The 16850-nt window shown below is 43.9% G+C and overlaps 1 protein-coding gene across 6 annotated transcripts in view; it reads left to right on the top strand.

Moving 5' to 3' along the window:
* Nucleotides 1–16850, top strand: part of SLC4A11 (solute carrier family 4 member 11) — a 93584-nt gene that overhangs the window by 42054 nt on the left and 34680 nt on the right. For all 6 annotated transcript variants that reach the window (XM_074821781.1, XM_074821782.1, XM_074821784.1 and 3 more), the window contains 2 exons: nucleotides 8508–8631; nucleotides 11840–12046. In XM_074821781.1, coding sequence (XP_074677882.1) covers nucleotides 8508–8631; nucleotides 11840–12046 — 331 coding nt within the window. The remainder of the gene's footprint in view (nucleotides 1–8507; nucleotides 8632–11839; nucleotides 12047–16850) is intronic.

Below are 16850 nucleotides of genomic sequence, written 5' to 3' on the forward strand. Positions count from 1 at the left end.
ATTAATTCAGATGGTGATTAATTGTCAACACTGTTAAACATTGGAACAGGCCCTTAAGACAGTAAGGACTCTGTCACCTGGGATTTACAAGACATGGTGGCTTCACCCCAGCTTCCCCTTGACCAAAACTGAGTTTTGAAATTGTCTCAAAGTCAGGCATGTTGGGCGAGTCAAACAGTCCCTTCACGGAGGAAGGCCAGAACCTGAGTCACTGAACCAGCCAAAGCAATGCAATTTGACTACTGTCTGTTGGTTTGTGCATATGCAGTCTCTAAGTCAAGTTGTCAAGAAATATATTAATTCCCAGAGAAATTACTAGGGTATGTTGGATAGGTGCCTAAAGGCTCGGGGAGTACGTGCACATATTTTAGCCTTCACAGCCAGTTTGCTAGGACTACTGTCACAATAGCTTTTCTTCTACTAGCAGTTCCTAGCCTCTGCTTGTGGCTGGAAAAAATGTATTCTGCCTTGGAAATAGATGATTTTTAAAAAAAAAAACAAAACATTAAACCCCCTACTCTTCTTTCTAATCTCTTATGAAAGAAAGGTGTGGTCTCTAGGTAAAAAGGAAACTGTTGCATATCAGGGCTCTGTTCTGTGAAATACGTGCACCGAATAACGTCTGTGCTGCATGTGCTACTGTCACCTCTACTCTTGGCGTGTACAGAGCAGCTTGCAAAAAGAAGAAAATGAGTTTATACAGTAAAACAGTCTTTCTGCACTGATCAGCCAAGAGGACTTTTGAGCAGTTTTCTCCACTTTGGATGCCATAGGTAGCATAGTGTCAATAAGGATACGTACATCCTACTCTAGGAAGAGTGGAGGGTGGAAGTTTCTACCATGGCATGTGACGTGGCTCTGTGGAGGGCTTTGGGGAGCATTGGCTTAATAATAAAGCATTTCTAGAGGTCATGATACAAATGCTGTGATTATATACATGAAACTGAAAAGGGTAGGTTCAGCCTTTCTGTAGACAGTGTCCCAAAGCTTTAAATGCATCCATGTGAGTAATACTAGCTTCCATGACAAGACATGATTTGAAAAATAAGCTTACAGCCTGAAGGTGTCTTGTGCAAAACTTTCCTTGTTTCTTCCTTTTGTTACTCTGAAGAGGGAGAAGAAAGTGGTGGGAAAGCAGTGATGAGTTATTAACTATAATTATCTAATTATTGCACTGTATTTCTGCTGTAGCTATTGTGCAACAGATTGTGAACCATATTTTTAGATCTTACATTTTTCTTGAAGTCAGATTGCAAAACAACTTCCAAAGCTCTGAAGTAAAAGGAATTTGTTGATGAAAAAATTTTCCATGTGAGTGGGAAGAACCTTTGAGATATCTGGTGTTCTTTATCCTTGCATTTAGTCTGTACTCTTTGCTAAATTTTAAATTAGCCTTGCTGGTTTTTGTGCACCTTAACTAACTTTTTAGTCCTAGTGGATGAGATAGGCTGAGTATCATGATAGGGTTATGTTAATGAGGAAGAGCAGCTCAGAGATACGGTTTTGGTAGTGTTGTTTCTGCATTGATTTTGAGGGGAAATACTAAAGCTGAAACTAGCTTAGAGTCAAAGACAAAACTTGTGTAGGATTTTCACTGAGTTGTCCAAAGCCTGGCCGTAGAAGAGCATTCCAAATGGATACAAAAATTTGTTTCCCTCTTCTGTGCTGGAGGGAGGGCTGCTCTTTCTTATCTGACTTATCAGTGGGAAGAGCGGCGGGGAGAACCTAGGGTGAAATAGCTGTTCTGCTTCTGTTGGAATTGGTACTTTCCTGACAGTTTCAGGTCTGTTGAACCATCAGCAAGGTTAAATGTGCCATATGGATCTGGGCTATAACCACATGACAGAACAAACCCTTGAGGAATTGAAGATGTCAAGGTTTGAACATTCCACTGAATTCCAGGAAAACAACTGGCTTCTGAGTCACAATAGGCTTTTGGGCTTTTTTTTGTCAAGAATGACCAAAACCTGATCTTGCTGAAGCTATACCAGGGTACATAAGCTTATGGAAACCTTGAGACTTCTTCATTAAGATTCTGCGTGGCTGAGAGTAGTGCAGTACTGCATGCCCCATTAGCCAGCAGTCTTCAGCTCTAGAAAAATGAAGGTTGTTAGATATTTGTGTACGTGATGGTTTTCTAACTAGAATAGAAAGCAAATCTTCAGGGTTACAGATGAGCTTCATCAGTCAAGGACATGATCTCATACCCTGGAAACCACAAACACAACCCTTTCTTTCTCCTATTCATAGCATTTGCCAGAACAAGAAGACACAAACTGGCATGGAGATCTCTTGCTGCTTCACTGTGAAGCTGCTCGTTGACTGTTTCATCAGGGAATTTGGGATGAGGGGTAGCCAGACCTGTCCCAGAATGGGGGGTGCTGAACTGTTGTCCTCAGACTTACTCAGTTGTTCAGCATGAGGAAGCTCTGCTGTTAGTAGGAGCTGAGGGAGGTGCTTGGGCACCTCTCCAGCATGCAGTGACTGCAGCAGGTCCATGTACTGCCAGCAGGGTTCTCGGAGTTGCCCATGAACCACCCAGACCTACTATGATCCCAGGCCTGGAGGGGGTAAACTGGATGCTCTGCATGTCTGGATCAGGAAAGGTGGGGAAGAAGCCCCTGTGAGAACTATTGGTTTTGGTCTTGCACGGTTTTGTGGGTCAGAAAGCCCAAGGAAGCCCCATCCTGCCTTATCCAGTGGAGAGTATATGGAGAAGTGGCTCTCATCACAAACCAAGTCCTATCACACCCAATTGCTGCTTTTGCTGTCCGACAAATGGAGATGCAAATGACTATTTTTGGTTTTTTTCCCCTTGGAGTGAACAATATCTAATGCTAAAGATGTTAAAGTAACTGTTAACTGACTGCTGGTGGATCTCTTTCCTTGATACCCTCCTAGGAGAAACACCAGCTGTGTGGGTTATTGAACAAATGCTCCCTGAGCCGAGTGGAATTCCCCAGGCATCACAACTTCCAGGCGATATTCTTCTTGCCAGGAGATATAATTGTTTTCTTCCAAAGCTGAATCCTTAGAAAAACATGAAATTGAGCTGCTTTGTAGCCTGGATTGAGTAGCTGAAGAGCCATTTCCTTTGGCTGCATTGATAAGGCACATGGATTGGTGAAGGACTTATTTTCAGTGCATTCAACTGATTTGCTAAAGCTGTTTTAACAAGCGAAGCAGAGGAGAAAAGCCTCTCTGCAAGCCAAGAGTGGTTTAGTGGTTTGTGTGCTCTGTGTTGCTATAAAATTGCTTACTCTGATATAGTGTGTCATTGCAATGATTCCTGTGGAGGAGTTTAACTTGGAAAAACCCAGGTAGCCTTTCAAAAACAGGTATTGTGAAGTTATTTTGGATATCAAGCAAGACTGCTGTTCAAATAGAGGAAAATTTAAGAGTATTAACTTCTCAGATTTAATGTATAACTGATGATTGTGTGAAACGTTACTAATGGATCTCTCCAAAAAAAGTAATGCAAAGCCTATTTCATGGTTTTAAGGATTTGTCCAGACCCAGAGGTTTGAGTCTGTAGAAAAGCCACGTTGCTTCTGATTTAGTTGTTGAATAGCTTTCAAATAGTCAGTTACTGTGTATTCCTCAGAATGGTGCCCCTTCTTTCAAAGAGCAAAATGGGATGCTGTGGGAAATTAAACAGTTCAACTGTTTAAAACAAATATTATACTTTAGAGGAATGATTACAAGATTTGGAGTCTTATTTACAAGAGCCTCTTCTCCAGAATTTATAACCATCATCTCAAGTATTTGTTGGGTCCAAAGAACTGATTAATTTTCTTTCAAGTGCCTGAGTCACCCTTGTTGGGCTGTTTCAGGTTATGCTGGAGAGCTGAAGCTCTTGCAGGTGTTGTGTTAAGAAAAGGAGTTCTCAAATTCAAACCCGTCATTAGGAATTTGAGTCTCAAAGGAGATGCGTTGAAGAGAAGGATGCCTGCAGCATGTGTACAGGGAGGAGATGTCTCCTTATGCATTTACCAGTCCAAAATAATATCCAGCTTGGAGCAACTTTGTTGCTTAAACAACCCTCTGCCAAGCTGTGGGTGAGCTGGCTTGCTGGTCACAGCGTCGTTCCTTGCTTGCAAATTCTGGTTTCTGAAAGCTTGTGCCTGGAGCTGCTCCGCAGAGGAAGATTTATTTGCAGTGGATGAGAACAAGAAGTGTCATTGTTGTTCTGCATCGGGACAGGAAAAGGCTGGCTAGCTGATTACCTCTGCTGGGCACTTTTTCTTACTGCAGGGAATAATTTGTTTCTGAATTAACTTCCTTTCTTGCCCTGTTTAAAGAGGGTTTCTGTTTCTCTTGGGTCTCCATAGTTTGACCCTTTTTATGATTTGGTTGAGAAATGTGTTATTACTCTGATAACATCTTGGGTGTGGGGCAGACCTGCGGCGTGTGTGACTTGGTGTATCACTGATTTTGGTGGAGCATTGCCAGCTTTCACCATCTGAGTGCCACGCTCAACGCCGCTAGATACACAGCCTGGAAAGAGAGGAGGACAGCGAAGCAGGAATGCGTGCTATAATTTAAATGCCCCTTTTATGAGCTCAATTATTGGAAGATCAAGATAAAATTGCTGAGAACACAACCTGACATTTCATTAAATCATAGCCCAGCATTTCCTTGTGTGACTAATACTGGGTGAAAATAGATTTTTCAGCTTTCTGGCCAAACCAAAGAGAATCAAATTTAGCTCAACCCAAACCAAAAAGGAGCTTGGAGGCTTTGGCCAAACCAGACTTGATTTAGAGTCAGCTGAAAATGTCTTGCTAGTTCTTAGGTTTTTTGGGGCTTTGGCTATTTACCCTTCAGAATTATTTTTTCTTAGTGGGAATTTACTTAAGTGCTTCTTGAAGAAAGTTGCTTTGTTTTGAAAGTAACTCTCCTCTTGGCCTGAACTGTGCTGAGCTTTACCTGCAGTCTTGCATAACTTGGGATTTCTCCATGTGAACAAAATAACTTTTTTGTCCTTTAAAAATTTGCACAAGCCTAGCAGGGACTGGAGTTTTGGTTTATCTGATATCTGTATCTGGATTCTGGAATTAAAACAAAAGTGGGAGCTGTAAGTACTACACTGGGGAATGGGATTTGAGTTGGCTAAATAATGGCTTAAATTTGACAGAAAGCTTGAGGTGCTGAATGATGCATGGGTAGAAGTGACTTGGCCTTACAACTAAAAGTTCTGAGACACTGGGTATTTTTCCCCCAAATAAAGGGATATAACAAAGTGAGACCAGGCTCAGTGCAGAGGAGGCTTCGTTCTGCACAAAGGCACTGTTTCTCCCCTCCATGCAGCAATACCCAGGTACCTCAGACATTTTCTGTGGCACATGTTTAAACCTGGTTTTAATCTGGTTTACCCTCACTAAACCAGCTCAACCTGATTTGTAAATGTATTATTGACTTAATTTGTGTCCACACATTGACCTCTAAACTAGGTTGGAAATTCTTCAATGGTCCACACTCAGCTTTATTGGTGTGATACTGGGATTCAGATGCACATGTCCATGTCAATAGAGGTCTTTATGGAAGAGTTGGAAGAAACTGTCTCAGGTGTGAGAAGTCTCAAACTCTAGCACTGTGGATAAAGCTATTTCAGATAAAAATGGGTCGTGATGACAGTAGGTTGCTTGGTGTCTTGTGAATGTGCTCAGTGTTGCCAAATCCTCCAGTACTGCCTAAGCACTGCAAGACCCTCTTGTTGCACACTTTCCCAGTCCCTCGAGGTAATGAAACAGTGGGCTCTTCATGTAGAGAAACACAAGGTTTTGGCACGACTGCCAAGAAAATTAGCTTGTATGCGAAAGCAATCCAATAACAAAGAGCAACCTTTTAGAGTCAAGTTTTTCCCCTCCATACCCAAGAAGCTCTTGAGCTGACGTGATGTTGTAGCCCTGTGGACTGGCGGTGTTGGCAAGACTGTCATCTGTGGAAAGCAGAGCCATAGAGACAAGTTACTGGAGCTGAAACATAACCCTGTCACTTCAGGGGGAAAGTTAGCTACAGAAAAACATGTGTCTTGCTTAATTATTGCACTATATAATAGATCTTTCCACATAACCTGCTGTATTGCAACATGACTGCAGATATTGTAGCTAGGGGAGCAGGGCTCTTGCACATTGGCTTTCCTGCCTCAGGTAGGAGGAAGTTGAAATTCTGGTTTTTTGTGAGGTTCTGGTTCTTGGATTTACTCACATGGAGCGGGAGCTGCTGAGCAGCACTGCCAAGAGATGGCTGGTAACCTGTACCTCCACAACACGTACACGCTTATGTTCATGTGCGTACCCCAGTATCCTGCCCCACTTCAGGCACCGAGGCATGCGCTGGTGTGATCAGCCCTTGCCCTGTAGTAAGTCTTCTCTGGCTGTTCTTTGTTCTTCAGTAGTTTCTTGCTATCTTCCCACTGCCTGATAGACATGGTAGGAAAGGGATGATGTCTGGAAAGTTAGGACAGCTCTGTGAGCAATAGGTATGTGATACCTGTTTCTGGCCATCTCTGGAGTAGAAATGGTGTTCAAAATGCTCAGAAAGCCTTCCTTTTCAAAACAAATTAATCGGTGAGCTCAACATCTGAGGTATGAAAATATTGAGAATGGAGCACAAAATAAGGCTCACTTTTGCTGTTGGTACATTAACTATTCATTGTTGTTGACCAGTTCAGGTAGATGGGGAGAGAACTGAAGGTGTTGGACTGCTTGAAGGTTTTTCTGTTAGTATAAAGCCTGGAGTTCATGTATCTTCCCCACTGACTTGTTGAACTGTAACACAAAGAGACTTGTATGCTGTCCAGCCACAGCAGGACTGTGCTACCAAGGGCTTTGATTTCCTTGTGAAAACCAGTGTTCTTTGTGCTCATCCCTTGGGAGGGAGGGACAAGGGCTGTTGCAGATCCAAACTATGGGTTTAGTTGAGAAGATAGCTTGTATTCTATTTTGAATTACTTTAGAAGAGATTTATTCCTAACCTTAGGACCTGCCTTGATCTTTCTCCCTTCCAAACCTGATTCAAGTAGAAAAAGGACACGGGGCTGTGGTGGAGGGGAGTTCAGAAATGAATGAAGTACTGTCATCTTACTCATGACCTATATTGTTCTAATTAAGCTGTTTGGTTGCTCTCAGACAAGTGTCTTTGTCCGATTAATTTGTGTAAGTAGGCTGCTTCCAATCTGTGATCAGGAAGTCAAACTCAATAAGAAAATACTTTGTGATTTTTGCATATGAGTTAATAGAAAAAATGAAGTGGTCCTGACTAATACATCTCCAGCCAGAGATCTTACTGGAGCCGTTACTGGAACAACCTTCAGTGTGCATGGGTGTGAGAAAACATGTTAAAAGGGAAGAAATGGGCTAGGATTATGGAAGAGAAGTTAAAGGAGAGATGATTCCAGGACTGTGATAGGTGCTTGCTAGATGAATAAAAGGGAGCAAGCAGTCTGTTAAGTGACTTTGAACCAGAAACAAAATAAATAGCTGAGGTAGGAAAACGCACTTCCATACATCTTTCAGTGTCAATAGCCAAAACCCATGTATGTACTTCATTAGTGCTTTTCAGAGTTGAGAAGTAGCAGGTGGCTTTAATGGGAACAGGAGATCTGCAGTCCAGGGTGGTGTTAACCTCTTCCTGCAACTGCACCAAGACACTTTGCTGCTTTGTCAGAATTTCCCAGCAGGAAAAATGATAGCTACCCTGACCACAGCTGTGTTTAAATATCCCAGGGTGGAGACAGACCTGCTCTTTCATGGCTTCCACAGATGATCTCTGTTTATTTCAAACGACTTGTTGCTAGTCTTTGTTATAGGAGTGAAACAGCCATCATGTGCCCAGCGGGGCTGGGTGGATTGCAGCCAAGGATTTCCCTCGGAGCAGCAATCCTGCCTGCTACAGCCTCTGTAAATCTTGAGCAAGGTGGTGAGCTTGGTGTCTGCAATGCACCTGCACCAGAAAGGGGAAAAATAACAGCTGAGAGCAAATAAGGAGAGCCATTCAAACAGAGATCTGCCCAAGGCAAAAGAAGTGGAAATATGTTGGTTTGGCATCTTGCCTTAGTGTTTCCAGAAGCACTTTAGGAGATCAGGTGAAATGAAATCAAGCGTAAATCCTTTCCAGTAACGTAGGTGTTAGGGTTCTTTTTTCTAAGAGGGTTTTCTGTAGGAGCTTCTGTAGCACTGCAAGTGCTACTAGGTATATTTCATTCTCTGTCTTTTGATTTCTTGGCTATTAAAAAGCAGTTGGGGAAGAGGAAGAATACACCTTGAAATCTGGAAAGCTATTTCCCATGCAAACATGGATGTTCAAATTCTACAGAAGAGCTAGCAGAATTGGGCTAACGATAACTTAAAGTCACTGTTTAAGACTTCAGAAGTGAGCCTTTCACAGCCAACAACATCTTCTATTTCTTGAAGTTGAAATGTGTATTTATAAACCTTGTGCACCAGGAGAGACCGTGCCATGTATCACAGTGCTAAGTATAACAATGCCATCTTCCTTGACAGTTGCACTATAAAGTCCCTTCAGCGACGTCATGTTTGCATCAGCCGCCTGGAGAGGCCTCAGAATTGGGGTGAAAACTCCTGTGAAGTGAGATTTGTGATATTAGTCCTGGCTCCTCCTAAAATGGTGAGTATTCCGTTCTTGCTCTGGTGCTTCAGAGGGTTCTCCCAAGAGTGTTTTCTCCTTCTAGGGTTAATGACAACATATTTCTAAAATGCAAAGCGATGTGAAAAGGCTTGAGATTTCAGCAGTTGTCAAGATGGTTTATACTAACAGCATCTGTGAGGGGTAGATTAGTCAGCTGTGTCCTCATCTCATACTGGAGAATGGCCTCTAGCCTGACTGGGAGGAGAACACTGCAGATCAAGTGTGTCTCTAGTCCCCATACGCTTTTTGCTAGAGCTACAACTATGATGCGTGTATTACTCCAGACTCCCCCCTCCAGCTTTACCAGTTTAGTCACTATTTTCAGAGGTAAAGAATGCAGTTCAGGGTTAAAGCCAGGCTTTTGAAGGGCTCTTGTGAGTCTGCAGCTGATGCCCTACTGCAAAGGTCTGGGTTGCTCTCCTGATGGGACCAACAGCTACACTGCAGATGTGATTGCAAAGGTTGTAGATGGGACTGATGTAACCAAGAGGAAGATGTAGTTTTGTAAGCTCTGTTGCAGTAATGGTGAGACTGTTTAGGATCTGGGGTGCTTGTAAGGTCAGACATCCTTTGGGATGTGTTTTCATAGCTTCTGGCGCTTGAAGCAGCAAGGTTAAAGCTTTCTCAAGTGTACTTGCTGGTTCTTTGGTGTAGATGAGGCCAACAAATGTCATAGTAGTACACATTTACTGCAATATCACAGGGGCATCAAGGTTAATCGAGAATCATTGTCCTGTCTTCCTAGAAAGCACTGGCTTGATCAAGATGGTGTGTTCTCCTAGCTAATGGTTGAACAGTTCAAAGCTCAAGACCTTTTCACACTTAAGCTGGCTGTTTACACTTTGGGCCTACTAGGTCTGTGCTTTCTGGGAGGTGCTGGAGAGGTTGGGAACCTCGTCTGGAACAGGACATAGCCTAATTCAATTTCCTGCTCTTCAATTCTGTCTGTGTGACCTTGGGACCTTCTAGTCTGGTCTGTCTGTCTCCTCCCCACCACCCTTGTTTAAATAGAAATACTGGTGTTTCCTTATTTCCCAGGATTTCTGGCAGATCTTTCCCAACTGAGCAGTTCAGTGCTTTTGGCATAGATCTCAAACCTAACAGGCTGAAAACATATTGATGTTCCTTATGAAAGGCAGCAGGCAAACAACTGAACCCATGTGCAATTGCATTGATCTCTCTTTCATTGTATGGCAGTCTGCTTATCTCTGGCCAGCTACGTGCAAAGCACCCAGCAAACAGTTCTGTATCCGCTTGTATCCTGAAAGTTTGCAATTCCAGTGGACAGCATCAAATTAAGGAAAGGGAGTGGAGGCCAAGCAGAGCTGCAGTTGCCAATATGCTTTTTATTTTAAATGAGTTTATCTAGCCAGCTCTAAGTACGCATTTCTGGTGCAGCAGTTAAAATAATTAACCTGCTGACAGTAACAGATTAAATGAGCCTTGCTTGGGGAGAAAAAAAAAAAGCTCAGAAAATGGGCATCTGTTGTGCTAAGGAATCCAGATCCTTGGCCTTCTCTAATATGGAGGACAGAAAAAACTTGTCTTGCAAATCTTTGCACTCTTCCTCTAAAGTGTTCATGTCTATCTGGGAAAGCAAAGAAAGGGAGTGGCATTGAGCAGCCTGAAGTGTAACCCCTTGCAGCATCCAGCCGAAGGACTGCTGCTGCTTAGAGGTGAAAAGAGAAGCCTCCCCTGTGGTGGCAAATCCAGGCTGGTTCAGTCTGAAAGGACCAACTCCAGAAATGACTCCCAGAGCAGATAATCTTCTCTTAAATCCAAACCTTTCACTACAAACTTAAATTGAATGTGTCCTAGCAAGAAGCGTGTCTGAAGGGACATTCCCTGTGATGGAGAGAGGATGAGGGAGGAGAGGTGGAGGCAGGACAGTGTGAGTGATGGAGCAAGTATAGTGTTAGTGATGACTTTGGGACTAGTGCAGTGCCACCCACATGTCCGTGCCTCTGCGTCAAGCAACACTGAATTATTTGGTTGTGTTCATGGAGAAATTGTTCATCTGCTTTGTTATGAATCATGAAAACTAATTCAGATCAATCACATATGCTCGCTACTATTTTTCACAGTAATGCGAGGAGCTTGGAGGCTGCCCAAAGGAGGGTGGTTGTTTGGGTGTCTCTAGCAGTTGCTACATGATGAGTGTTGAGTGTAACTAAGGCGAGTGGGTGAAAACTTTGCATCAGAAGGAGCTCTTAATGAGCTATGGTTCTGTATAACTTTGCCTTGGCAAGTATCTTATCTGTCCTGACCAAAGTGGTACAAACAGTCGAGCAGGTCAGGGTTTGTAGAGGTGGCTTTGTGCAGGGATGGGAGGAGCTCAGCACCCTTTACTGTTCCCTTTGTATCTACTTTCCAAGGTGCTTGGAGCAATAGGAAAGCAGGTTTGGATACTGTTGAAGCTGGACCCTCAAAGACCAGGCTTGTGGCTCACAGAAACGTTAAAGCTTGCAAATCGGCACTTGTTCCTTTTTCCTGTTTGCAAGTCTCCTGTCCCTTCCAAGCATTTAGTGAAGATAGACAGTGCTGCCTGTGTGTGTGCTCAGCTGCTTCTTTCCTGTGCTTTCCTCTGTGCCAGTAGTTACTTTAGCTGAGAGCTCTCTATCTCCACTTGTGTTGCCAGAATTGCCCCAGAGAGGCCAACTGAATTAAGTTTTAATGCCCAGAAAATGGGAAGTTGATGAAGCAGATGTGCACAATAATCTCAGCCATCTGGAAAAGATATCATGATACTTCTACCTGCAGGAACCTTGACTACATTGTCTTTCCACCCCAGTAGCAGTAATGCTGAGATGCTGTAGGATAGCAAAAACTCTTACTTGTTCAGATTTAGCAGCCTCGAAGGGAGACTGGGGATAAAAATGCATGCTCAGCATGATTCAGCTTTGGATCGAGTCCTGGGAAGTTGATCGAGTAAGACTGAGCAGTGCTGCTGGTCAGGGCCTGTATGTTGATGTCTTCACAGGATCCTGCTGTGGTTGGTGTGTTCATCTGCAACAGCTTCCACATCTACCCTTCTCCATGGTGTGTCCCCAGGGTCCTGGAAGCCAGGCAGCTTGCTTTTCAGATGGTGCCCAGTGGGGGAAATCAGTGGTTTTACCTTTCAGAAGTGAAAAAAGATAACTTTACAAGGGTTGTTTTATGTGTCTTTTTTTTTTTTTTCCCCACTCAGAAAAGTACCAAAACTGCTACAGAAGTGGGCCGGACCTTTGCCACGATGTTTTCAGACATAACCTTTCGGCAAAAACTCCTAGAAACCAAAACTGAAGAAGAGTTCAAGGAAGCCTTAGTCCACCAACGCCACTTGTTGACGGTGGTGAATCAGAGACCCTCAGCAATGAGTGATGGGCACAAGTCACATGGTCCTAAGCCCCTCAAGGTAAGGCTGGGCCAACATCTGCCGTGGCCCTGCTTCAGTGGTGTCCAAATGCATAAATACAAGGGGGTTTGGGTAAGGAGATGAATCACTTCTGCTTGCATCCATCGGGCTTTCCTAGCAAGCTCTCAGCACGGAGGTTTCTACAAATGGCTGCTGTGTGTATGTCCACCTTCCTCAGTTCCTGCTGTAAATCTTAAAAAAACAAAAAAAACCCCAAAAAAACCACAAAAACAAACAAAAAAAACCCAACACAAAAACCAACACCCCCACCCCTCCAAAAAAACCCCACGAAAAACCCCCACCAAACACTTCAAAGAGGCAGGTGCTGAAGGGATGCAGAGTGGTAGGGGGTTAAAATAGTTACAGGACTTTGATTCCAGATGCTTAGTCAAGGGTGGGATTAATGGATCACTGTGCATTGTTGGTCCAAGGTACTTAATCCTACAATCGGAAGTCTCTGAAGGAAGCTGCTGCTTGTCTTCCCTGCAGCCAAAAGACTTCTTGGCCATCTCTGCACAGTAATTTCACTTAAAAGTTGCCTGTCAGTATTTGGCCTGACTTCTCACTGTTTGATCTGTAGCTCTGTAAAACGTTACTTGCTTTGTACTTTTAAAGTTCGAGGGAAATGCTGTAACCCAGCTTTCTTTTCTGGAATTTCCTGTGTATTGGTCATCGTTTTGCTTTTCCGTTCAGAAATTCATTCTTTAACCAGACAGCATACCTGAAAAACAAACTGTGCCATCCCTAGCTTGCTGCTCCTGTCCCTGAATTACAAATAACCTTAAAGCTTTGGGTTGTCCACAGTGCAGAAGCTGGTTAACTTACCACTTTTTTTTTTCCCTGGGATAATTTAAGGGGTTTTAATCTGCACATCTGGAAATGAGCAAAGCTCATGTTTTTCCTGCAGAACCCCCTTGCCCATAGGTAGTGCTTTGAACTTTCCTAGACCCCATACCTGCTCTTTAAGTTTGCAGAACAAGTCGTGAAACCCTCTTTAAACCTAGGTCATTCAGAGCAGTGGTATTTGGAGTAGTTGCAGTAATGCAATTCAGGTAAAATAGGTTTAACCCTTTGCACTTGGCCTTTCAAAGGAGTTCTTGTTAGAGCAGTTGAAGTGTCTGGCTCTGTCTTCGGCTAAAACTAGCCCTTTTTAAATGTCTGTAGAGGATTTTCTGCTCTGTGGTTTGATGAGCAGGAGGGCTGGATGCAACACTGAGCTTGTAGGTGTTGACCCTGAGAAGGGGTGGTTCCTACCTGCCTTGCTAGGCAAGCAGCCTTGGCCAGGCAAATTTTTTATGGCTCTGAGCCAGTGGTGTAGATAGTGATGCTTGTTTCTTTAGCACTTGTTCTTGGCATTGACCATTCTTGGTCTGGATTTGGTAAATCATTGTTTTTAAAATGTTCTATCCTTCAGCCCTCATAAGATGCAGCTTGCATAGTAGTAACTCTGCTTTCTCATGTCTCTTGGAAGAAGCTGTCCCCCACGCTGCCCTGCCAGCATAGACCTTAAGAGCTGGAATGGAGATTTCTCTTCCTGGCAAGCAAAGATTTGCCTGGAGAAGCAAGGTTGATTTGAGATCGTAGCCTGCATTCCTCAGTTCCTATGAGAGCCATCTCCAGCAGCATCTCCTCCCCCTCTGCCTGCCCTGTGCAATAGCCTTCTCAAAAGGAAGCGTTTAATATGAGCACAGACTCATGTGAGACCAGGGGTGTAATTTCAACCTGTGAACCACCCCCAGTGAAATAAATACCCTAAGCCAGAGCCACTGTATTATTACAAGTGAGCCCTCAGGAGAGGGCAGGAGGGTAAAGTCTCTTGGTAGCATAAAAATCTGTCTCCTACCACCTCCTGCCCCTGGTCCTGCAGTGATGGGGGAGAAATGGGCCTCAAGTGCTCTGTGAGAGTGGGATTTTTGCAAGTGCTCATTTTTACCTCTGCTAAAATACTAAAGGGGACATGACAGTTGCATACCATGCTGTGCCTACAGCACAGTTTGCTTTGGCTCATCTCAGAGGATTATTTAGGCAAGGCTACATACTCAGTCATAATTAAGCCTGCCTGAAATCCACTTGTTTACTGAGGCATCTAATTGTGATTTTGTTCATGGAGGAGGCCCTGACTGTTGTGATGCTTTCTAGCTGTGATTTTTGTGTCCATTTGATACCTGTTTGGATTTGCTGAGAGGGCTGGGCTATCGCTCAGCATCAGCAGGAGGGGGTGGTAGTTTGTGTCCCTGGTCTGTGTAAAATAGTTGTGCAGCCCCCTAGTACTTTAGGAGAGGACTGAGAAAGAGTCACTGGTGTTGGAGCAGGGATTTTCTGTTTGGCTTTTTAACTGCTGTTAAGTGCTGGTTCAGCCTCTTCCTCTAATGCAAACAATGGTTGCTTATGGCAAGAGACTTGGAGGGATTTGTGAAATGGAAAGTAGAAAATTCATGAACTTCATCTAGGTTTTTTGTGTGTGCGTGTTCCTTTTGCTGCTCTTTCCTACCTTGTGTATTAGGTGTAGCACTGGAAAAGCGCTGGAAGAACTTGAAGAGAAGAATAAGGAGACTGAAGGAGGATTTGGTGCTGGGGACCTGAGCTGTGGTTCCTAAGGGCTGATAAGCCTTGATCTTGGTGTTGGTGGGGGATGCAGCTCTGGCCTCCTGGATAAGGTCACCTAGTATCAGGATGTTAAATCAAAAAGATGATGGGGCCATGAGAGAGGTGCCACCACGAGTGAGAGTGGAAAGCCAATGGGTCAGCCAAACTTGACCCACTGAAGGAGAAATAAGAAGGGAATGGCAGTCCAAGAAATTCCCAGGACTGGAGTATGAGGAAGCAGATCAAAAGGGCAAGAATTAAGTGTTAGCACTGCCCTTTCCAAGAGTTTTGGAAACCTCCCAAGGTGCAAGCTCAGAGGACTGCAGGAGGCAAAAGCCAGACTGAAACATGTCTGAAGTAGGGTTAGACAATGAAGATGCATGGTTGACAGGTTGGGGGGGAATGAAAGTAAAACCAAAAAGGGCAGTAACTTCAGAGGTCTGTGAACTTGCTCTTCTATGTCCTCAGTGCAACCCAAGTTGAGGATGAGGTTAGTAGAGCAGAGAGGAGAGTAAGAGGAGGATTAGCCATACAGAAACAGCAGCTTCCCTCATCCTTAGCCACTGATGGGGTTTAGCTTGACAGCCCCATGCCCCATCCTAGGCTAAACTTGCAAATGCGTGAAGGAATTGGGAGGGGTCTCAAATATAACCTATTGGCTCCCCATTCTCTCAAATTTGCCTGAACTTGCCTTGCGGGACGTGAAGTTAGGCAGTGCTTTTCTGCACACTCACTGCTGCTTGCAAACAGGCATTGTGCATGAGTGCCCCATCCCTCCCCACCCCACGCGCAGCCCCAGGCCAGCAGCAAGCATGTGGCTTCTTCCCCGGAAGATGAGATACCCCGAGCGTCGTTTTCCCCGTTCTCACTGCAGTGAGACGAGTAAACATATTAGTCATTAAAGCTATTGTGATTCTCTGGCTGACTCGTGCCTTCAGGAATGTCTTTCTGGGGGGGGAAAATTAAATTGCTTTTCAAGCGCATATGGCTTTGATGTCCAAATATGCCTCCAAATATAGTTTAAGCTCATAGCTTTTTCGGAAATGCTTAAAATGCAGATGTTCTGCTGGTGTCTGCTGTCTTTTCATGCTGATGATTCAGGTTAGAGTTGAAACTGTCTTAAAGTAATACAGGTGTATTGGCAAAATGCAACAGATTTGACTTAAGTAGCTGAAATATGACCTGCCATAGTCACTGGTAAAGGAGCTGGTGCTCTGAGGTGTCTTTTGCACCCCAAACCATAGTGTTTGCTGTGCCCAGCGTACTCCTCCTAAAGGAGAGGTTTCCTTATTTTACTGATGATGCTGATCATCCAGGTGCTGCAAAGCAGGCGAGTCTCATGAGAAAATGCAAAGTTTTGTGTAGTCTGTTAAACGAACACTGCGGTGTCAAGTCCTTTCCAAAGCAGTAGTTTTTATCAGTTTCCACATAAACCAGCCAAAGTCCATGCTGTTTTGAGATGATCTGTTGGTGTAAATTTTCCCTGCCCTATACTCCCTAGCAGAGGTTATAAGTCTTCTGTGTCTAGTTCTGTAACAAACATATGAAATGTTTTAGGCAAGACAGCTGCAGTAATTAACGCTGTATAAAGGTGCATTTGATTTTCAGAGTAGTATGTGCACTTTGAGTTGATAACAGGAAAAAATCTGACAGGTGCCTCATTTGCAAGTGTTGCCTACTCTGACGCTTTCCATGTGCTTTCTGTAAAGATGTAGCTGTGAGAACTGGGAGGCTCTAAGTCAACAGCAGCTGTCACATGTTTCTGAAAAGCTCCTTACTGCCTGTGGTGAGCATCAGATCGTATAAACAATCCTACTGCACCTTGCAGGACCGCAAACCAGAAATAAAAGGGAATGTGTTGGGTTTTTGGAACCCTTTCACAATGATCTTACTGTCATTTAATGGGCAGAAATTATGGCTTGGTTATGTGAAGCTATTCAAGCTTGTTCCCTTTTGGTGGAGTTTGAGGTGTAGACAGTCTTAGTTCCCTTACTACATTTATTTGAGGTCTTGCTTTCCTATGGCAATGCCAAGGAAGGGAGCATTTGAGGCTTCTTTGGATTTGGGAGAAGTTTTTTACAATGGTATCTAAAGAAAAAGAAGTTGGATAGAGGGATGGGGAAGGTATCTGTGACCTGTTGTTTCACCCCAGGCTACCCAAGGTCTAATCCTGCTGTTGGCCAGGGTGTTCTCAGCAGGTCACACCGCATCAGCTCCC

This window comes from Strix aluco, chromosome 4 (assembly GCF_031877795.1).
Source record: "Strix aluco isolate bStrAlu1 chromosome 4, bStrAlu1.hap1, whole genome shotgun sequence".
In the NCBI taxonomy this organism is placed as follows: Eukaryota; Metazoa; Chordata; class Aves; order Strigiformes; family Strigidae; genus Strix; species Strix aluco.